This window comes from Microchirus variegatus (assembly GCF_963457635.1).
Source record: "Microchirus variegatus genome assembly, chromosome: 12".
In the NCBI taxonomy this organism is placed as follows: Eukaryota; Metazoa; Chordata; class Actinopteri; order Pleuronectiformes; family Soleidae; genus Microchirus; species Microchirus variegatus.
In genome coordinates, this window is record NC_139813.1 from 25575660 (window position 1) to 25598807 (window position 23148).

At 42.8% G+C, this 23148-nt stretch overlaps 1 protein-coding gene across 1 annotated transcript in view; it reads left to right on the plus strand.

Annotated features, from left to right (window-relative positions):
- Positions 1-23148, plus strand: part of afdna (afadin, adherens junction formation factor a) — a 103293-nt gene that overhangs the window by 56882 nt on the left and 23263 nt on the right. Inside the window, exons 16-22 of the mRNA XM_083898932.1 lie at positions 2562-2707; positions 3503-3597; positions 3689-3954; positions 5236-5379; positions 6441-6639; positions 7613-7719; positions 12759-12839. Of these exons, the coding sequence (XP_083755058.1) occupies positions 2562-2707; positions 3503-3597; positions 3689-3954; positions 5236-5379; positions 6441-6639; positions 7613-7719; positions 12759-12839 (1038 nt within the window). The remainder of the gene's footprint in view (positions 1-2561; positions 2708-3502; positions 3598-3688; positions 3955-5235; positions 5380-6440; positions 6640-7612; positions 7720-12758; positions 12840-23148) is intronic.

Sequence of the window (23148 nt, forward strand, 5' to 3'; positions counted from 1 at the left end):
ACGATAAATCATTGTATCCGATGCACTAATGAATATATAAAAGTTTGAGTTTGAGCAAACTTTCTTTTACACCATATCTGTGAAACATGATGCCATTTTGAATTAGTAAACAAACAATTTCCAAGAGATGTTTTGGTAAATTAAGCGAAACCTCATTTTTATACACATTATTTAAAAAAAAAATATACACATTATCTTATGTGAAAGGTTGTGAGAATTTAGCAAAAATGTTTTTGGGGCCCCAAAAGAATCTCCCGTGACCTTTTTGTGGGTCCCCGACCCAGTGTTTGGAATAAAAACAATCGTATTTCATGAAAGATGATGTCGCCCAACCAAATCTCTCTCTCTCTGTCTGTCTCTCTCTCAGCCCCTTCATTGTTGTTGCTGCTGCTTCTTTTTCTCCACTCCTAACGACAACAACAACAACAACGTTCAGACGCTTGTTGACATTAACGCGTCCACAGCTGGAAAACTAAAGCAACAACAGCAACAGCAAACATCTAGCACCACTAATTCATTCAGCTTCCTGCTGCTGGAGTCGCCTGGTACTAAAACAAACAAACAAACAAACAGACAAACAGAGCCAAACCAAAGCTGTCACTCCATCTTTAATCCTTGGCATCCATTTTGTCTTCTTTGCTTCTTCCTTCTCCCTCGAACAGCGTGGACGAGCGACGGACGGCGTCCCTGCGTCCTCCTCCACCTCGCTCTGCTTCATTTGTCTGTTTGGACGTCGTCTTGTGTTTTTATTAATGTCACGTTTTTAATTTTTGGCTTCATCTCTTTAATTATTTATCCTCTGCCTGTTCTGAAAAATATGTTGTTTTTTTAAAACTTTTTTGAAGGCGGGGATAGATGAGTGCAGGGGGCGTGGCCTTTGTGCCACTCCCCCCTCTGTGATTGGTGGTGTTATTAACCAATCAGCTCCTCAGACACTGAGCTCTGGCTTCTTTTGACTCCTTTAGACTGTGGACTGAGTGTGTAGTTCGCGACGTTAGCCGATATTAGCCAAAATCAGTTGACACTAAGCTAGCTCAAGTATAAGTGCGAGGTAGCTTCACCCGCCGGTTTGCGAACTTTCATTTGTAAGCCTTGAGTTATTCATAGTAGGTTTATGTACTCAAATAATACGCGTAATCTCACATCGTCTATATTTTTACTGATTTATACGCTGCTTTATCGCGTATTCGGAACAAAAATTCAAAAAATCGCACTTTTCTGACGTTTAAAAATCAAACGAGAAGTGGAATAATTCACGCAATAACTAAAGTTGCCCCCCTCATCTGCTGCTTTATCGCGTATTCGGAACCCTCATCTGCTGCTTTATCGCGTATTTGAAACAAAAAATCAAAAAATCGCGCTTTTCTGACGTTTAAAAATCAAACGAGAAGTGGAATAATTCACGCAATAATTAAAGTTGCCCCCTGATGGCCACTGAAGAGAATACGCTAAGCTAGATCAAGTATCAGTGCGAGGTAGCTTCACGTGCCGGTTTGCGAACTTTCATTAGTAAGCCTTTAGTAATTTATAGTAGGTTTACGTACTTAAATAATACGCGTAATCTCACATCGTCTATATTTTCGCTGATTTATACGCTGCTTTATAGCGTATTCGGAAATAAAAATTAAAAAAACCGTGCTTTTCTGGCGTTTAAAAATCAAACAAGAAGTGGAATAATTCATGCGATAATTAACGTCGCCCCCTGATGGCCACTAAAGAGAAAACAGATTTCAGACACTTCCTCATTGGCATCGATTTATTTTCTAGATTAGACGGAGGAAACGAATTCAGCTATTTATGTACGGTATACGGCTAAGCTAATTAGCTTTGCACCTTTGGGAAGTCTACGTATAAAAAGTATTTTTAAAAATGCCGCATTATTTCTTTAATACGGACGTTAACAGTAGCTGAAAACACTTTAGATTGAACGCTAAATCAATCGTCAACTGTTTTTGAGAATTTGATTTGGTTTCTTTGCTCCGTTGAAAGTAATTAACGCTGAAAATATGTTGGTTTGAGGCTCGAATCCACATTTTCGGACATTTTTTGGACCAAAATAATCAGCGATTAATTGAGCGAATTGTATAAAAATATGGATTTACTTTACTGATGTGTTTCGTAGTAACATAGTGTTGTTCGTAGTAAAAAAGTCTTCAGTCTAAACCCATAAATGAACTGTTGTTTGGAGGCAGACGCTGGTGTCTGGCGACCTGCTGACTGCAGTCATGTTTGAGGTGATAAAGCCGTGGTCAGCGTCATCTTCACTGCTCGTCAAACTGAAAATATCCAAGAAATATGTGAAGATGCTTATTTTTGACGTGATGATGATGATGATGACCAGGGAGGGGGAGGGGGAGGTACGGAGGGGTGGGCGGGGCATGAGTCTATCCCCTGAAGTAACAACTGCTCCCTTTGGCTGCCACTCAAACAGAAAACCCCACCCCCTCTCTCTCTCTCTCTCTCTCTAACTCTGCAGCCTCTTCTTCTTCTTCTTCTTCTTCTTCTAACGTCGTTCCTCTGCGTTTGTTCCTCTCCGTGTTTGTCGTTTGTTGCGTGAACAGAAGCAGAAGAACATCGCAGGAGCGCTGGCCTTCTGGATGGCCAACGCCTCGGAGCTGCTCAACTTCGTCAAGCAGGACCGCGACCTGAGCCGCGTCACGCTGGACGCCCAGGACATCCTCGCCCACCTGGTCCAGATGGCCTTCAAGTCAGTGTCTTGAGTGTGGATGGCATGGAATATAATTTTAAGGGAGTTTTTCTGAGTGATTTCACTTTATTAGAGTGCCTGCTCTGCAATGCAAAGCAATTTCCACATACACATGAATGGGAAATGGCCAACCACTTTGGAGGCCTCACAGTGTCGTCACACTTTAACGTAGAGACGCGGTTGAAACTTTTAAACGCTTCACAAGAGTTTGCACTTTTTTCACCTACATCAAAGTTTCTATATATTTTACGGTTTTTAAGGAATCGCAGTTTAAGATGTCAGATTTTTAGAATGAGCATGTATTGCGCGACATGAAAATAATCACAAAACTCTTCTCCTGCCCACAATTTCCAACCGACACAGACAATTTCATTACATTAAAACGTTGCTATGGTTGTCGTCTAACCAGGAGTGTTGGTTTCACTTTCGTACGACTTGCGGTTTTAATTAAAATCACCTAAACGTGCGAAGAGGAGAGAGGTCAAACCTGCCATTGACTCCCATGTAAAATGTCAAACTCTGAGTGTTTAAAACTGTTATATCTCTGTCGATTCACACCCGTTTTGATCAAATTTGAATATGGTAGCTCCTGAAAGCCTTGTGACGCTCAAAACCAAAAATTATATCTGTATCATCGACCGTTCTTGAAATATGTCAATTTAAATACATGGTGCTGAAACGGGTATTTGGAAGGGGGAGGGGCTTGTGCAACCAGCTGCGTTATTGATTCATCTGTTGATGGACAAACACATTTTATACGTGTATATTTGAACATGTTGTCATGTTTTCTTGCAGGTACCTGGTTCACTGTCTCCAGGGCGACTTGAATAATTACATGCCTGCTTTCCTGGACGACCCAGAGGAGCATAATCCACAAAGACCCAAGATAGGTAAGTCAAAAAAAACGAACAATCAGATCTCTACTTAAATAAAACACGTATTTCTGTATTTCCTGAGACATTTCCTCTTTGCCGTATCCAGAGGACGTCCTCCACACGCTGACGGGCGCCATGTCGCTGCTGCGGCGGTGCCGCGTCAACGCCGCCCTGACCATCCAGCTCTTCTCGCAGCTCTTCCACTTCATCAACATGTGGCTGTTCAACAAGCTGGTGAAGGACAAGGACTCGGGCCTCTGCTGCCACTACTGGGGCGCCATCCTGCGGCAGCAGCTCAGCCACATCGAGGCGTGGGCCGAGAAGCAGGGGCTGGAGCTCGCCGCCGACTGCCACCTCAGCCGCATCGTACAGGTGACGCCGAGCTGTGGAAACTGACCGTTTTCGTGCATTTACAAGTGGACAAAGCAGAGCAGTACCACCAGAAATCTTTCTTAAAGGGATAGTTCGGAGTTTTGAACATTAGACCTGTTTTCCAACTCAGCCGGTGTGATGGAGACGTCTGGAGACGTTTTCAAGAAATTTCATTCGGTTCTTCTAGTCGCCGAGTTAGCTGATGCTATGGCTAGCGCAAGTCAACGATACAAGTTAGCATGGCATTAAAAGCACTCATACCGACTCCACAGTGCACCCTAGGCAAATCGATTGTAACAGAATGTAATAGAATAATATTTGAAACAAAACTAACGTCGCATCGCATGGATTTTTGAGGGACTACTTTCTCAGCACTATACTTCCGGCAGCGGAATCAGTCCGCCGCTGCCGGAAGTATGACGCGCTGCTGCTGCTGCTGAGACATAAATCCTTCAAATTGCAAGGTTGGTTTTATGTCAAACATTCTTTCAACACAGATATGTACATCGATAGTCTGCCGTTACAATCGATTTGCCTCGGGTGCACTGTGGAGTCGGCATGAGTGTTTTTAATGCCATGCTAACTTATATCGTTGACTTGCGCTAGCCATAGCATCAGCGAACTCGGCAACTAGAAGAACCGAATGAAATTTCTTGAAAACGTCTCCAGACGTCTCCATCACACCGGCTGAGTTGGAAAATAGGTCTCCAATGTCCATAATTCTGAACTATCCCTTTAACATTCAGTTTTGCCACTTTTGGCAGGAACTCGCTGCCCTCTAGTGGAATTATCACTTAATAACCACCAAATATGTGGTCAGTGTCTGTCAGTTTGTACACAAGGGGAAAAAAACAACAACTAATAGATAAAGCGGAAGTGGATAAAATTAGACTTTTCCTTCGCTTTGTGAAATGTTCATTCTCCTGCACCAAATCCCATTCAGAAAATCATCGTTTTTACGTGACAGGAGACAGGAGTTGTCCATCGACTGTTGACTCCTTTAGGAAGTTCCAACGGTGCGTTTAGTGACTTCTGTGTTTGAAATCGTTAATTTGGATTTTCTTACATGACACAAGCTTAGCAAACGAGGCAGCATTAGACCAGCTGCTCCTGTGTCCCTGCAGGCTTAAAAGGCTCGTTTTCTCTATGGGATTTGGTGCAGGAGAGCGAGCAGCGATTGTACATGAAGGCTGGGGGTTCTCGGGCGTGAGAAGTGTGTCCCAATATCACCCAAAAACATGCGTTATATCGTATATATTTGGCTTTGATGTGATCTTCCAGGCCACCACGCTGCTGACCATGGACAAGTACTCCATGCAGGACGTGCAGAACATCCACAACACGTGCTTCAAGCTCAACTCTCTGCAGCTCCACGCCCTCATGACCAACTACCACTGTGCTCCAGACGAGCCTTACATCCCACCAGTGAGTGACACACACACACATTCTTGTACTTGCTGCATAATGAGGACCAGCATTTCCACTTTATAAATCAACACAATTACAAATATCCACTTCATGAATGACATCTACAAAGAACTACTGGTTGCAGTACCATAAAATGTCTGCAGGTGGAGCCCCAGAGCAAAAAGGGCTGGAAAACTTTTTCGATTTTTGTTGTTGTAATCTTTGGTCCAAAATTTGACAAAAACATCATACTATGTCGACCAAAATTTTACAAAAAAAAAATTTGACCAAAATTTTACAAAAAAAAAATTTGACCAAAATTTGACAAAAAAAAAATTTGACCAAAATTTGACAAAAAATTCATACTATACTGTCGTCCAAAATTAAAAAAAAAATCACAAATGTTTTTTTACCCAAAATTTACAAATGTTTTTTTACCCAAAATGTACAAATGTTTTACCCAAAATTTGAAAAAAAATGTACCCAAAATGTTTTGTCCAAAATTTGACAAAAAATCATACTTTACTGTCGACCAAAATTTGAAAAAAAAATGTACCCAAAATTTGTTGTCCAAAATGTGACAAAAAATCATACTATACTATGTCGACCAAAATGTAAAAAAAAAAAATTTGACCAAAATTAAAAAAAAAAAAAAAATGGACCAAAATTTGACAAAAATTTCATACTATACTGTCGTCCAAAATTAAAAAAAATTTACAAATGTTTTTTTACCCAAAATTTACAAATGTTTTACCCAAAATTTGAAAAAAAAAATGTACCCAAAATGTTTTGTCCAAAATTTGACAAAAAATCATACTATACTATGTCGACCAAAATTTGAAAAAAAAAATTTGTCCAAAATTTTACATAAAAGTTGAGTATAGCATGTTGTAGCAACCTAAGGAAGTGATTTCAATGAAAACAAAGTGAGGACCGGCCAAAATGTCCTCACTCCGTAAAAATGACCTCACTTTGGTGGTTAAAAACCCTTAGTGGTCCTCAGTATGCCGCAAGTACAAGAACACACACACACACTGTAAGAACATCAGGCTGAAGCTTCACCGTGGATGTTTGCGCAGGAGCTGATCGACCACGTCGTGGCCGTAGCAGAGAACACGGCAGATGAGCTGGCGAGGAGCGACGGCAGGGAGGTGCAGCTGGAGGAGGACCCAGACCTGCAGCTGCCCTTCCTCCTCCCCGAGGACGGATACTCCTGCGACGTGGTGCGCAGTCTGCCCAACGGTCTGCAGGACTTCCTGGACCCTCTGCTGCAGAGAGGTGACTTCACAGAGTCATAGAAACGACACACTAGTTCACTCTTCTTCTTCTTCATCTGTGGCTTTAACAGCAGCGTACTTCCATGATTGGTGCATCACTGCCACCTTGTGGAGTTGGAACATTCCAACGTTACTCATTTTTTCTTTTTCTTTTCTTCCTTCGCTTCAGTTTCATCCTCTTTTCATCATCTCATCCTTCTCAGTCTCATCCTCCCTTTTTCTGAGTCTCATCCTGTTCTCCCCTCAATATAATCCTCTTGTCTCCTCAGTCTCTTCCTTTCCTCATTCTCAGCCTGTCATCTCCTTAGTCTCATCCTTGTCTCCTCAGTCTCATTCTTATCTCCAGTCTCATCCTCTTGTCTCCTCGGTCTAATCCTCTCGTCTCCTCAGTCTCGTCCTCTTGTCTCCTCAGTCTCTCCCTTTCCTCAGTCTCCTCTTCTCGTCTCCTCAGTCTCATCCTCTTGTCTCCTCAGTCTCATCCTCTCATCCTCTCATCTCCTCAGCAGTCTTATCCTCTTGTCTCCTCACTCTCATCCTTTCATTTCCTCAGTCTCATCCTCGTCTCCTCAATCTCATCCTCTCGTCTCCTCAGTCTCATCCTCTTGTCTCCTCACTCTCATCCTCTCGTCTCCTCAGTCTATTCCTCTCGTCTTTTCAGTCTCATCCTCTCGTCTCCTCAATCTCATCCTCTCGTCTCCTCAGTCTCTTCCTCTTGTCTCCTCAGTCTCATCCTCTTGTCTCATCCTCTCGTCCTCTTGTCTCCTCAGTCTCATCCTCTCGTTCTCTCGTCTCCTCAGTCTCATCCTCAGTCTCATCCTCTTGTCTAAAATTATAAGTGATGTTATTTCATTGGGGAAAAAGGTGCAGCGGTCCGCTTTCTTCTTCCTCTTCTTCCTCTTCCTCACACACACACACACACACAAACACATGACGTGTGTGTGTGTGTGACTGTGTGTGTTTTTTTATGTCACCAGGTTTCTGTCGGTTGACGCCTCATCCTCGCTCTCCTGGTACCTGGACCGTTCACTTTGAAGGAGCCGACTGTGACAGTCACTTCTCTGCTATTGACAGCTCTGAGATGGTAGGACACACACACACACACACACACACACACACACACACACACACACACACACACACACACACACAGGTTTCATAACGCTGACTCGGCAGAACTCTGTGGACTAGAATATAAAGTAGATGTGACGGCTGTGGAGCCTCTAAAGTGACTTTAGGACACAAACGTCATATCTGAATGACTTTCTATCCTGTGTTGTTTTGAGTTTAAACTTAAATTAAATAAGATTTTATGAAGTAACTTAGACCTTAAAGCAGAAGTAGGAAACTGTTGCCTGGTAAAACATCCATACATGTACGTCCTGAGATTCCATCAGCGTCAGAGTCATGTAAACTCCCCTCAGTCACGGTTCACATGTAAATTAAAGGGGATTTTAGGGGATTTAAGGGAAGAGTGGCTGAGTGTTGTGCAAGAGTTCTTAAAGAGAGAATGAAAAAAGGTGAGTTTGAGGCTAAAAAAGGTAAAATTCCTGAGCAGAAACGCAGCTGTGGCACCGACTGACATACTTTGACTATTTATAGAGAAACAGTTAAAGGCTGTGTGTGTGTGTCTGTGTGTGTGCGTGTGTGTCAGTGCGTGTGTGTGTGTGTGTTTCACACTGAAAAGCTGTCAGTTTTGAGACAAAAGCTGATTTTTGGGGGTCAGTGGTTTGAAGGCGAGTTCATGTGAAGTCCCTTAAGTGACCAATTACAGTGTGTGTGTGTGTGTGTGTGTGGTCTCCATGTTGGAAGGCGGTGATTACAGTGACTTCAGCAGGGGCAATTTACTCTTCATAACCACCTTCACACACACACACACACACCTTTTAAAGTCAAAATGTCCTCATAAATCTAGGTTCTTATGTTTTTTTTGGACCTCACAAAGATGTAAATACAAGCGCGCACACACACAAACTTGTTTTTATTTGTTAGTCAGGACACATCATTGACATAAAGCATTCCCTAGCTCCTTACCTACTGACCATATTCTAATCCTAAAACTTCGTCTTAACCCTGAAAAAGCCCTTTAAAGTCAGAAGGTCCTTACAAAGATAGGGTTTTTAATGTGTTTTTGGACCTCACAAACATACACACACACACACACACACAGCTCCTTCCTGTGTAATTGCTCTGTTTATTCCTTCACTGTTTCATGACTGTAGTCTCGACGTGATGCAGGCGCCTCTCTCTCTCTTTGTTACATACACACACACACACACACACACACACACACACACACACACACACACACACACACACACACACACACTGATTAATGGTGTGTGTTGAGGCTGCTGAGGAGGAGGAGGTGAGACTAAACTGGTCTAAAGCTCTTCATCCACTTGAACACAGTGATGTAGTCGGTGTTTATATTCAGTGTGAAAAGCTCTTCAGGTGAATGTAAATATGTAAATCACAGTTGGACGTTCTCCATCGCAGTTGAGCGTTCTCCATCGCAGTTGAGCGTTCTTCATCGCAGTTGAACGTTCTCCATCGCAGTTGAACGTTCTCCATCGCAGTTGGACGTTCTTCATCGCAATTGAGCGTTCTCCATCGCAGTTGAGCGTTCTCCATCGCAGTTGAGCGGTCTCCTTCGCAGCTGAATGTTCTTCATCACAGTTGAACGTTCTCCATCACAGTTAAACATTCTCCATCGTAGTTGGACGTCCTCCATCGCAATTGAACGTTCTCCATCACAGTTGGACGTTCTCCATCACAGTTGGACATTCTCCATCGCAGTTGGACGTTCTTCATCGCAGTTGAACGTTCTCCATCGCGGTTGGACGTTCTTCATCGCAGTTGAACGTTCTCCATCGCAGTTAAAAGTTCTCCATCGCAATTGAGCGTTCTCCATCGCAGTTGAGCGTTCTCCATCACAGTTAGACGTTCTCCATCGCAGTTGGACGTTCTCCATCACAGTTGAACGTTCTTCATCACAGTTGAACGTTCTCCATCACAGTTAAACGTTCTCCATCACAGTTAAACGTTCTCCATCACAGTTAAACGTTCTCCATCACAGTTAAACGTCCTCCATCGCAGTTGAACGTTCTTCATCACAGTTGAACGTTCTCCATCACAATTAAACATTCTCCATCACAGTTAAACATTCTCCATCGTAGTTGGACGTCCTCCATCACAATTGAACGTTCTCCATCACAGTTGGACGTTCTCCATCACAGTTAGACGTTCTCCATCGCAGTTGGACGTTCTCCATCACAGTTGAACGTTCTTCATCACAGTTGAACGTTCTTCATCACAGTTGAACGTTCTCCATCACAGTTAAACGTTCTCCATCACAGTTAAACGTCCTCCATCGCAGTTGGACGTTCTCCATCACAGTTGAACGTTCTCCATCACAGTTAAACGTCCTCCATCGCAATTGAACGTTCTCCATCACAGTTGGACGTTCTCCATCACAGTTAGACGTTCTCCATCGCAGTTGGACGTTCTCCATCACAGTTGAACGTTCTTCATCACAGTTAGACGTTCTCCATCGCAGTTGGACGTTCTCCATCACAGTTGAACGTTCTTCATCACAGTTGAACGTTCTTCATCGCAGTTGAACGTTCTCCATCGCAGTTGAGCGTTCTTCATCGCAGTTGAACGTTCTCCATCGCAGTTGGACGTTCTTCATCGCAGTTGAACGTTCTCCATCGCAGTTGGACGTTCTTCATCGCCATTGAGCGTTCTCCATCGCAGTTGAGCGTTCTCCATCGCAGTTGAGCGGTCTCCTTCGCAGCTGAACGTTCTTCATCACAGTTGAACGTTCTCCATCACAGTTAAACATTCTCCATCGTAGTTGGACGTCCTCCATCGCAATTGAACGTTCTCCATCACAGTTGGACGTTCTCCATCACAGTTGGACATTCTCCATCACAGTTGGACGTTCTCCATCGCAGTTGGACGTTCTTCATCGCAGTTGAACGTTCTCCATCGCGGTTGGACGTTCTTCATCGCAGTTGAACGTTCTCCATCGCAGTTAAAAGTTCTCCATCGCAATTGAGCGTTCTCCATCGCAGTTGAGCGGTCTCCTTCGCAGCTGAACGTTCTTCATCACAGTTGAACGTTCTCCATCACAGTTAAACATTCTCCATCGTAGTTGGACGTCCTCCATCGCAATTGAACGTTCTCCATCACAGTTGGACGTTCTCCATCACAGTTGGACGTTCTCCATCACAGTTGAACGTTCTTCATCACAGTTGAACGTTCTTCATCGCAGTTGGACGTTCTCCATCGCAGTTGGACGTTCTCCATCGCAGTTGGACGTTCTCCGTCACAGTTGGACGTTCTCCGTCACAGTTAAACGTTCTTCATCGCAGTTGAACGTTCTCCATCACAGTTAAACGTTCTCCATCACAGTTAAACATTCTCCATCGTAGTTGGACGTCCTCCATCGCAATTGAACGTTCTCCATCACAGTTGGACGTTCTCCATCGCAGTTAGACGTTCTCCATCGCAGTTGGACGTTCTCCATCACAGTTGAACGTTCTTCATCACAGTTGAACGTTCTTCATCACAGTTGGACGTTCTCCATCGCAGTTGGACGTTCTCCATCGCAGTTGGACGTTCTCCATCGCAGTTGGACGTTCTTCGTCACAGTTGGACGTTCGCCATCGCAGTTAAACGTTCTTCATCACAGTTGGACGTTCTCCATCGCAGTTGGACGTTCTCCATCGCAGTTAGACGTTCTCCATCGCAGTTGGACGTTCTCCATCACAGTTAAACGTTCTTCATCACAGTTAAACGTTCTCCATCGCAGTTGGACGTTCTCCATCGCAGTTGGACGTTCTCCATCGCAGTTGGACGTTCTTCGTCACAGTTGGACGTTCGCCATCGCAGTTAAACGTTCTTCATCACAGTTAAACGTTCTTCATCGCAGTTGAACGTTCTTCATCGCAGTTAAACGTTCTTCATCACAGTTGGACGTTCTCCGTCGCAGTTGGACGTTCTCCATCACAGTTAAACATTCTCCATCGTAGTTGGACGTCCTCCATCGCAATTGAACGTTCTCCATCACAGTTGGACGTTCTTCGTCACAGTTGGACGTTCTTCGTCACAGTTGGACGTTCTCCATCGCAGTTGGACGTTCTTCGTCACAGTTGGACGTTCTCCATCGCAGTTAAACGTTCTTCATCTCAGTTAAACGTTCTCCATCACAGTTGAACGTTCTCCATCACAGTTGGACGTTCTTCGTCATAGTCCAGAGTTCTTCTTCCTCCTCATTGTGTTCTTTCTTGAACTCCGTATTTAAACTCTGACAAACTCTCTGACAGACTCTGAAATCCAGACGTCCACATGTTGATCTTAATCTCTCAGGTTCTTCCCTTTTACGATGACTTTTCACCGCACTGATAAACCGATAAAGAAATAAAGAGTCATGTTTGTTGTTGTTGTTGTTTTAAGTCAGTGTAGAGTAGAGCAGCTGCAGTCACATGATCAGTGTGGTCGTGTTTGTGCTCCATGTTTTCTTGTTTTGTTGTTGTAGCAGTCGTTGTCATGTGGTCGTCGTCGCTCTGCTTTCGGTTCTGGGCGTTCCTTCTCTCTCTCTCTGTGTGTGTGTGTGTGTGTGTGTGTGTGTGTGTGTACAGTACACGTGTGTGTGTGTGTGGATGTGCGTCTGACATCAGCTCAGTTATTTTAGAGAATATTCGTTTGTCAGAAAAGTTTTTTCCGAAATGTGGGAAAACTCTTTCTTTCTTTCTTTCTCCACCCTTCTGTGTGTGTGTGTGTGTGTGTGTGTGTGTGTGTGTGTGTGTGTGTGTGGGTAGCCATGATGTGGTTTCTCATTCTTGACTCCACTCCAGCGACCACAGGTTCCTCTGTGGTCTCCTCCCCCCTCCATCCATCCATCCATCCATCCATCCCTCCATCCCCTCCCTGTTCCCATCCCTCCCTCTTTTCACTCCATTCTCAGAGAGGAACTCGCCACACGACGACACCCCCCCCTCTTCACGCTGTTGTCCGTCAAACACACACACATAAACACACACACACACACACATGAGGTCTCCATCCTCACTCACTCGCTCTTGTTTTCTCCCGTCCTCGTCTCTCGTTTTTCAGCCAATGAGGAAGGAGCCGGAGGTCGTCACGGTAACCCTGAAGAAGCACAACGGCATGGGCCTCAGCATCGTCGCCGCCAAGGTAAGAACGTTTGTGTGCGTTTGTTGTTGTTTTTGTGTCACAAACGCTAAAAAAAAACCTGGTCCTAATGAAGCACAAGCTCATTTTCTGCTTAAGGTTTGAATTATGGACTGGATTTTTTTTTTTTTGACAGGAAATCCACAGAAACTTGGCTTCCTGTGTCGATTTCAGTGTGTGACGTCAGTGTTGAGTCTGACAGCAGCTCAGAGACTAAACACGCCGACAACGTGGGCGCGTTTGGTTTGTTTTATTGGCCGTGGCGAGCGTGCAGGGTGGGCTACGTACAGTGTGTGTGTGTTTGTTTATTTCTGCACACACCCCCATGTGTTCACATCACCACTCGCTGGAGTGAATCCCAGCTGACTTAGGGTGAAAGATGGGGGTCATATACGGTCATTTAGAGTGTTTACACTTTGAGTTTGTGTTACTTTTTTCTATTTTACACATTCTGTATATTATTAGGAAACTTATTTGACGATAAAAGTGTCAATTGCAGCCACCGGAAATCGTAAAATAATCGCAAACGTACATAAAGTTACGTTAAAACGGCTTAAAACAAACATTACTAAGGATATTTCTGCATTAAATAAATTAGAAAGTGTTTTAGCTGATTGTGTAAAATCCTCCCTAAAAAGCCAGCAGCAGGTGTGTGTGTGTGTGTGTGTGTGTGTGTGTGTGTGTGTGTGTGTGTGATGTAGCCTCTCGTATCACTCTGTTGTTTGATCTGACAGATTAACAGACGACAGTTTAAATCCACTTTGCTCACAGGTCACGTGGTTCTGTCGTCGTGTTTTTATACGAGAACACACTTTTCTTTGTGGAGTGGAATCAAGTTTCACTGCTGATGCTTTTAGGAGTTTTATTTTTCCTCTCTCATAAACACTGACCTTGTCGGGACCAGTCGTCGTCGTCATGGAGACCAAAAACATGGTCCTAATGAGGCAGAAGCTCATTGTCGGACATCCTGTAGTGTGTGTGCGCGTGTGTTGTTGTACTTGCGGCATACTGAGGACCAGTGAGGAGTTTTTAACCAACAAAGTGAGGTCATTTTTACAAAGTGAGGACATTTTTCCTGGTCCTCACTTTGTTTTCATTAAAATCACTTCCTTAGGTTGTAAACGTGCTATACTCTGATTTTAGGTCCTCAATTTGGTACAAAAACCCGTTTTCTAGCCCTGGTGTTTCACACCCTTTTTGCTCTGGGGCTTCACCTGCAGACATGTTATGGTACTGCACCCAGTAGTTCTTTATAGGTGTCATTCGTGAAGTAGATATTTGTAATTGTGTTGATTTATAAAGTGGAAATGCCCTCGTCAGACTGAGGGATAATTGTGCTGAAGTCACAAAAAGGACTGATTTTCTTTCATTTTTGTTCATAAAAACGAGCCAAAGTGAAACTTTGAGTCCTGTTTTGCTCGGCTGTGTTTGTTAAGTCGATGAAAATGAAAATAAATATGTATAATTGTCTAATTTCACCAGATTGTTTCAGCGTGGTGCTGATAAAAAAGGATACAAGACGCTCTTTATTGCATATATTGTTCTTATAGCCTCTGTATATATGTTTTAACATAGTAAACTGAAAACTGGTTTTACTATTATCTGGTTATGGTTCAATGGCTTTTGTGAATTATGTCCAAATGAATGGAAGTCGGTGCAGTGTCCTCAGGAGAATAGCTGCACAGAACACCACACACACACACACACACACACACACACACACACACACACACACACACACACACACACACACACACACACACACACACACACACACACACACACACACACACACACACACACACACACACGGGTTTGTGCAGCTGTTCTTCTGAGGACACAGCGCTGGCTTCTGTTTAAACAGTGTGAAAGAATGAAGGAAGGAAGGATGCAGTGAGGAAACCCTGTCGCTGTGTTTACTTTCAAACTCGTGTAGACGTCGTGACCGGAGGAGACCGGGCGGTAACACACACACACGTGTGTGTGACTGTGTGTGTGTGTGTGTGTGTGTGTGTGTGTGTGGGATGGGTAAAGGCAGGTAGAGGATTTTGTCAAACAGCTGGTTGGATTGTGCAGAACTGGCCTGAGCTCCGTCTCGTTATATAACTGTGTGTGTTTCTGTGAGTGTGTGTGTTAGTTGTGTATGGGCGTGTGTGTGTGTGTGTGTGTGTGTGGTATTTGGTGTAGCCTCAGCAGCAGCAGTGCTGCTCCACCTCAGTGTGAGAGAGCAGCCGGTGTCTCTGGCCTCTCAATCTCTGGATTATCGTGAGCGTGTGGAGGAATTTTTACTCCACTTCAGGAAAACTTTTTTTTAAATTTTTTTTTTTAAACTTCATTTACTGGAACTTACACATCTTTTCATCACTCTTTAAAAATGAACTTTTTACCTTTTTTTTACGTCCCCGTTTTCATCCGTAAAAGAGTTGGAACTCTGATGTTGAGCTGCTGTAAACTCTGTGGACTTGTTGCTGCACGTCAGCAGTGTTAGGTGTGTGTGTGAAGGTGTGTGTGTGGACCTGGTCCCAGTCTGAAGTGAAGTGGTCTGGACTTTAACGAGATGTGGTTTTCTGTGGTGGGCCGGAGAGACCAGGTAACTCTGCTTTTACGGCTTTAAATATCGGACAATAATGTTGTTTTTAAGTGTCTCAGCTCAGTGTTTGCTGTGTTTGATTTAAAACACGACGTAGCATGATAGCACGTGAGATGTGATCATAAACATCAACGACAATACTTTAATTCTAGTTCTAACACCTGTTGTGTCTTTATTTAAATCGGCACAGATTATCCACCTCTTTAGTAAATCTGTTTATCAAACACATGTATGTGTATGAACGAGGTAAACATAGAAACTGATTGTAAGTAAACACGGTTTATTTCTCTAGCGCTATTAAAAACAAACTATACAAATATAAAAACATAAATATACAAGATAAATAATCACAATACGACGTTTAAAGTCACCTATGCCTGGATAATAAAGAGTGTAAGTAAAGTAAAAGTTTAAAAACACACCTGCAGTAAAGAATAATTATTACTGATGTAGGACAGCATTTCAAAATAAAAGTATTTGTTTTGATATTGAACAGGGATGGAAACATATTTATTTATTTATTTATTTATGATGGAAATACAAGAGAATGAAAACATTTAATGTATAACAACATGTAGACAGTTATACTTGTTGTCATTTCATTTTCAATGCAATACATTTAATAATGGGAAATTTATTATTATTATAATGAAAATATCGTGCTGTAACATATGTAAGTGCTAACAAAACAACACACACACACACTGAGTTTGAAGCCTCCGGTTTATTCAGAAGCTCTTGTAAAAGGAACATGTGTCTGTGTGTGTGTGTGTGTCTGTCTCTCTCTGTGTGTGTGTGTGTGTGTGTGTGTGTGTGTGTGTGTGTCCTCTGTCACTGTTTGTTTTCAGGGACGTTAACGTTAATGTTTAAACTAAGACACACACACAGAAAATAGAGATAGTAGAAGTTTGGGCATCGTGTGTTTTCACCAGTTTCAGTCTGAAGATATGAAAGTACCTTAAAGTCGTACTTGAATATTTATTATTATAAAACAAATATTTTACCCCAAAAAATTACTTTTGTAGATAAATATTACTTCATATTCATACAGTATTCAGGATTGATTCATGGTGGATCTGTGGTAGGGCGAGTAGTCTTTGAACTGGAAGGTTGTGGGTTCAATTGCTGGCTTTGCTCGTCTTTATGTGTCCTTGAGCAAAGACACTTAAAATCACTGTGTTGCAGAGTGCGAGTGAGTGAAAACAACTCTTCTGCACATTTTATTTGGTCGTAACAGAGACATTTGTTTGTTTTGTCTTCTTAGTTTGCTAAGAATAAAAAGTTGAGTTAACGTTGAGCCGGAGAAAACCTGTTTAAAAATAGCAGCGGCAGAAATGTTGTTGTTATTAAAACCAGTTTGACTAAAGCAAAGACTTTGAGAAACAAAGTTATTGTGTTTATTTTCCCTCTGTGGATTTAAATGAATTGAAAAGTGCAGGTTTGTGTGTGTTTGTGTTTCTGTGGTGTTTGTGTTTCTTTTCCTCCGGACAGTTCGCAGCTGGAGTTGAGGAAACTCTCTCCCTCCTCCTCCTCCTCCTCCTCAAACCAAACTCCATTTCTTTTCTTTTACATCACCGTCTCTCGTCATTTAAAGTAACAGTAAGTTTACTGCGTCGTCAAAGCTGCGGTGAATAAATACAAACCTTATTTTCCTGTCATTTCTCGCCCGATTGCGACATTACGGACATTTCCACTTCATCTAATGTGTATTTCAGCCTCGTGTTTGACACATAAAGGTCTTGAAATTATATATGAAAACGATATGAGACAATAAGACAAATGTGTGTTTGAAGTGTCGATTGTGTTTGAGCTGCTGTTTTAAAAAAGACTGAAACTAGACGTGGAACAATGGTCTGAGAGAGTTGAGTCACAGTGAGCGCTGGGACAATGGGAGGATGTTAGTGCGCACACACACACACACACACACACACACACACACACCAGGGTTTTCCTGTCGAGCTGCAGGGAGGAGGGAGGTGTTTACGACGTGAGGAGAGAAACTTTTGTACATCTTGCCGTTTGCTTGTATCTCTGTCTGTGGTTGTTATTGGCAGCTCATTGTAGGAAAATCAGCGACGTAGCTTGTAAAGGAAGTGGACCAACGTGCACTTTATCCTCTTTTTTTTTTTTTCCACGTTAAACTCACACGGAATTCTTCTACTTCTTTTTATTGTTATTATTCCTACAAATAAATCACTTTTTTTTATCGCCTCAGACCTGGTGGATATTTACGGCAAAAGTGGTTCGATGAAAAAGTGCGGGAAATTGGAAGTGGGCGGAGCTAAAAAAAAGAAGAAGCTTTTATTAGGTTACTTTTTTGACGTTTTTCACGTACATGAGCAATGTTTGAAAACGTGGGTGGAAGTTAGAGTGATTTCACAGCAGGATAATCTGCGTTAGATTAAAGGTTCGACGCGTAGACTTTGTGACCTTTGACCTTTCTCTACGTTGTGACTAAATAGAGCACTTTTAACGTTAACGTTTTTGTTTTCTTCAGTTAGACAGATATCGCGATGTATCACTGTACGATTATCTCGCAAAAATATTGATTATCGCAGAATCGTTCGCGTATCGCAGATATTATTGGTATCGCGATACAACGATCGTATTGCGTGATTCACACCCATACCCTGTTTCCTCTCTCTCTGTTCACATTACTAATCCAAATAAAGCCAAAAACGCGTTTAAAGGAGTCGACGTTAATGCATGGTGCGTTTCCATGACGACTGACTGGAAAAAGCGCGCAAGGCGTCATGTTTACGTGACTTCGGATTGTTAAAATGAGTCTCTAAAGTAACGCAAAGCGTTAAAAACAGAGGCGCACATACGCAGTACACAGGTACGCTAGTTGTTTGCTAGCGCTGCTCTTTTCGTTTAATAAACAGACGGCTACAGTTCCACTGTAGGCGCGCTAACGGCGCTAAAAGGAGCTAACGCAGCTAACGGAGCTAACTGGTAAACGGTGCCTGGACTCCGGTGTCAGGGCACGTAAACATGGCGTCACGGCACGTAAACATGGCGTCACACGGCGCCATGCGTTAATGCGCGTTAACCTAGCGCCCACCTCTAAAATTTATGCATATATGTAATTAGTTTCCATATTAATTGCAATATTATTTGTGGTATTGTTTTTTTGGGAACTGCTAACGCTCTTGCACCAAACCCCATTGAGAAAATTGTCGTTTTTAGCTCACATTGTCACAGCACATGCTGGTCTGCTGCTGCTTTATGTAGCATGTTTTTTACCACAGAAGATTTCAAACACTGAATTTACAAAACAACACGTTAACGGTTGGATATTGAGTCAACGGTGGATCCAGCGACTTCTGTTTGCCGTGGCGTAAAATTGCAAAATTTCTCAATGGACTTTGGAGGAGGTGGTTTGTGAGAGAAAAGTGAATGAGTGAGCACTGGCTTTGGTTCAGTACTTTATTTAACCGCACTTCAACCAAAATACACAACAAAAAAAACCAGCTGTTTATGCAGAAACAAACATTAGAATCGTCATCAAACACTGGACAGAAATAAAGAATCTTCCCCCGTCAGCAGTTGCAGAGTAAATATTGGTCTTAAATTTCATCCGGTGGACACGAACATGACTTAAATGAATTTGGATCGTTGTTTCCTGGCTGGCGGATGATGATTATGCTCATCTGCGGTCCCGTTTATTAACGAATAACGTCTTTAAAGCTCCGCTAAACTCCCGCCAGTGTCCCCGGAGGCCGTTCTCGGGGGGCGCCCCCCGCGCCTCGTTCGCTGTAAGTGCACGAAGCTGTGGCTACGTCTCAAAACAGAGACTCTTTAATGTTGTCTGTAATGGCGTGAAAACTGTTGAAACGATTCACTGTTCTTCTCTCGTCTTGAATGTCACTCGAAGGAAATGCGTGCCTGCATGAATTCAGCCTCATTATGACACATTACCAAAAAAAAGGCAGCTAAAAAACATTGTGGGTCAAATGGTTTCAAGACCTCTGTCTTTGTGGGAAACAAAGTCTGGGGACAAAAATCTGTGGATCATTCATTCATTCATTCATTCATTCATTCATTCATTCATTCACACAGTAGATGAGCTCATGTGGACGCTATTATAAGAATACGTCCACTACTTTAGTTTTTTATCCCCTCTACTGCACCAAACCCCATAGAGAAAATCACTGATTTTAACCTCACATCACACAGGAGTCGTCGCAGACTTGTCGATCCACTTCTGCCTTCGTCAGTGCGTCCGAATGTGTGATTTTGTGACTTTGGCGCTCGAAGAACTTAATTTTTGGTTTTACACGGTGACACAAACTCGCCACACGGGGCAGCAGTTGACCAGCAGTAGACCAGCAGCTGCTGTGTCCCCACGAGCTAAAAAACACTGTTTTTCTCTATGGACTTTGGTAGAGCAAAGTACAAACGGGTGAAACTATTCTAACTTTTAGCCACTTTGTTCACATCATCATACTGGATTTATACAGGAATTTAAGTCTGTATTTTTGTTCTATTCTGTTTGGTATTTGGCAAAAACAAACAAGTGGAATGTATTTGTTTCTTTGATATGAGAAGGCGACACAAAGCTCATTGTTATTTCAAACAGAAAAACTCACGTTTGAACTGATATTTACATTTTCCCTCCCTCATTGAAAAGTAGTTTCCTGCTGCAGGAACACGCTGATCTCCACCGTTTACAGTCAACAAGAGTCTTTTCTGTCTCACCAAAAGCCTCCCGACATGATTATTATCGTCTGCAAGGAAAACATGGCAATTGTACTGTTCGCAAACCATGGGAAATGGCATGTTTTAGTGCTGTTGTGAGGACGTCCCACTGTGTTTTAGCGCTGCAGTGTTTTTAAGCTAGTGTGGAGGCTTTATGTTGTTTTAGCTCTGTGACGCAGCGTTTTTAAGCTAGTGTGGAGACTTAATGTTGTGTTTTAGCTCTGTGACACAGCGTTTTTAAGCTAGTGTGGTGACAGTGTGTTTTAGCGCTGTGATGCAGCGTTTTTAAGCTAGTGTGGAGACTTTATGGTGTGTTTTAGCGCTGTGACGCAGCGTTTTTAAGCTAGTGTGGAGGCTTTATGGTGTGTTTTAGCTATGTGACGCAGCGTTTTTAAGCTAGTGTGGTGACCTTATAGTGCGTTTTAGCGCTGTGACGCAGCGTTTTTAAGCTAGTGTGGTGACATTATAGTGTGTTTTAGCATTGTGCTGCAGCGTTTTTAAGCTAATGTGGAGACTTTATGGTGTGTTTTAGCTCTGGGACGCAGCGTTTTTAAGCTAGTGTGGTGACAGTGTGTTTTAGCTCTGTGACGCAGCGTTTTTGAGCTAGTATGGAGACTTTATGGTGTGTTTTAGCTCTGTGACGTAGCGTTTTTAAGCTAGTGTGGTGACATTATAGTGTGTTTTAGCTCTGTGATGCAGCGTTTTTAAGCCTATGTGGTGACATTATAGTTTGTTTTAGCTCTGTGACGCAGTGTTTTAAAGGTATTGTGGAGACATAGTGTGTTTTAGCACTATGACACAGCATTTTTAAGCTAGTGTGGTGACATAGTGTGTTTTAGCTCTGTGACGCAGCGTTTTTGAGCTAGTGTGGAGACTTTATGGTGTGTTTTAGCCCTGTGACACAGCGTTTTTAAGCTAGTGTGGAGACATTATAGTGTGTTTTAGCGCTTTGACGCAGCATTTTTAAGCTATTGTGGTGACGTAGTGTGTTTTCACGCTGTGATGCACCGTTTTTAAGCTAGTGTGGTGACATTTTAGTGTGTTTCAGCACTGTGAAGCAGCGTTTTAATGTTGTGGGGACATTCTGGTCTGTTCTAGCGCTGTGGCACAGTGTTTTTAATCTGTTGTGCGGCCATTCTGGTGTGTTTTACAGTTGTGACACAGCATTTTTAAGCTATTGTGGTGACATTATAGTGTGCGTTGGTGCTGTGACAGTGTTTTAATGTTGTGGGGACATTGTGGTGTGTTTAAAGCTGTTGTGCGGTCATTATGGTGTCTTTTACAGTTGTGACGCAGCATTTTTAAGCTATTGTGGTGTGTTTTAATGCTGTGACAGCGTTTTTAGGCTATTGTGGTGTGTTTTAAAGTTGTGACACAGCATCTTTGGACATTGTGACGTCGAGACACGGCTAGCTTAAGCACCGTTGCGGGGACATTCTGGTGCGTTTTACAGTTGTGTGACATGGAGTGTTTAAAAGCTGTGACACAGCGCTTTTTAACACTGTGTCATGTGTGATTTAATGCTAATACATCCTCGTGTGACACAGCGCTTTAAAGCTGATTACGGGACATCCTGACATTGAGACGAAGCTAGTTTTTAATGGTTTACACTGTATTTTTGTGTATTTATCTGTGAATAAATATTCCTATTTTTCAATGCATTCATGTATTCTACACCACTGCTGTAGCATTTAAAGACTATTTTACTCTACTAAAGTTGCACATTTGCACATAATTGTCAGTCAAAAACGCGCTTTTAGACTTTCCAGAGCCGCAGCAGCCGCCTCTCTGCTCAGTCAAACAGGATTAGATTATGATTTATAGTTGTGTTCTCTAATCCCGGAGTAACCGTAAACAGCCATTACGCTGCCTCGCCACTTCTGTCTTCGCCCTCTCCTCCGCGGGCTGATGAAACACTTATTAAATGTGACCTGTAAACAGTGAGGCAGCCATTAACCTGAGCGTAACCCCCTTCCTTTTTTCTTTCTTTTTTTTTTATTTTTTTACGAGATGCGGCTTCGCTCGCACGCTCCCGGTGCCACGTCGCCATGTCTGACGAATGGCAGCAATTAGGAGTTTATAAAGCGACTTTATAGACACGCTGTGATCCATAATGTCTAGGTTGTGTGTGTGTGCGCGCCATCTGGATCTCAGCTGTGTTGTTTTTTACCCCTGTAAACCTGCTTTTTAAAATGTAAGAGAATCTAAATTCTCTTTTTCAGCAGAAAACCAAGTTTATGTATCTGCTTATCTTTATTTAGAAGGAAAACGATTCATAATCTGGACGTCAAAGTGATATTTACGGCAGCTTTTGAGGAAGGATTTTCCCAGAAATGATCCTCTGGTTTCTGCCGGTGCACAGACTTTTGAGGATAAACATGTCAAGATGCTAAAGAAAGCGTGCGACGCGTCTGATAGCGCGCCAGCAGTCAAAAAAAAACCACCACAGAGAAACCACACACAGAAGCTCTGGACTTATTGACACTGACGTTAATCGCGGTCGCTCTGTAAAGACGGGATTAGAGTCACGGAAAAACCGTACCGCGACATGAAGTAAATGCAGATTATTTTCCAGTGGTAGATCGGATTGTTTTGACACAAAGACAAACCTACGGTCGAGGCAGTTTGTCTTTTTCCCTTCCGTACGTGTTTCACTTTGACATCTCTGTGAACTCAGATTAAAGAGAGCCAGGTGTTTCGGGGGAAAACCACACACTTTTGGGTGTAATCTCTGTAGTCTGTTCAGTGTTCACTCCTTTGGAATCCTGTGTGTATAAATGTCTGTGTGTGTGTGTGTGTTTTTTAAATTCCTGCCTCCGACAGTGAGCAGGAATGAAGACCACACAGCGTGAATCACGAGTCGTAGCTCACCTGCACCGCAGAGCGCACGACGTCGTAGATCAATCAGAGCTTTGTAGCTAAAGTGTTTCCATGAAAACAGTTGATATTTAACTCGTATTAATTAAAAACCGATGACAGGAATCAACGACGTAAACACACTTTTGAAGACGCTGTTGGCGA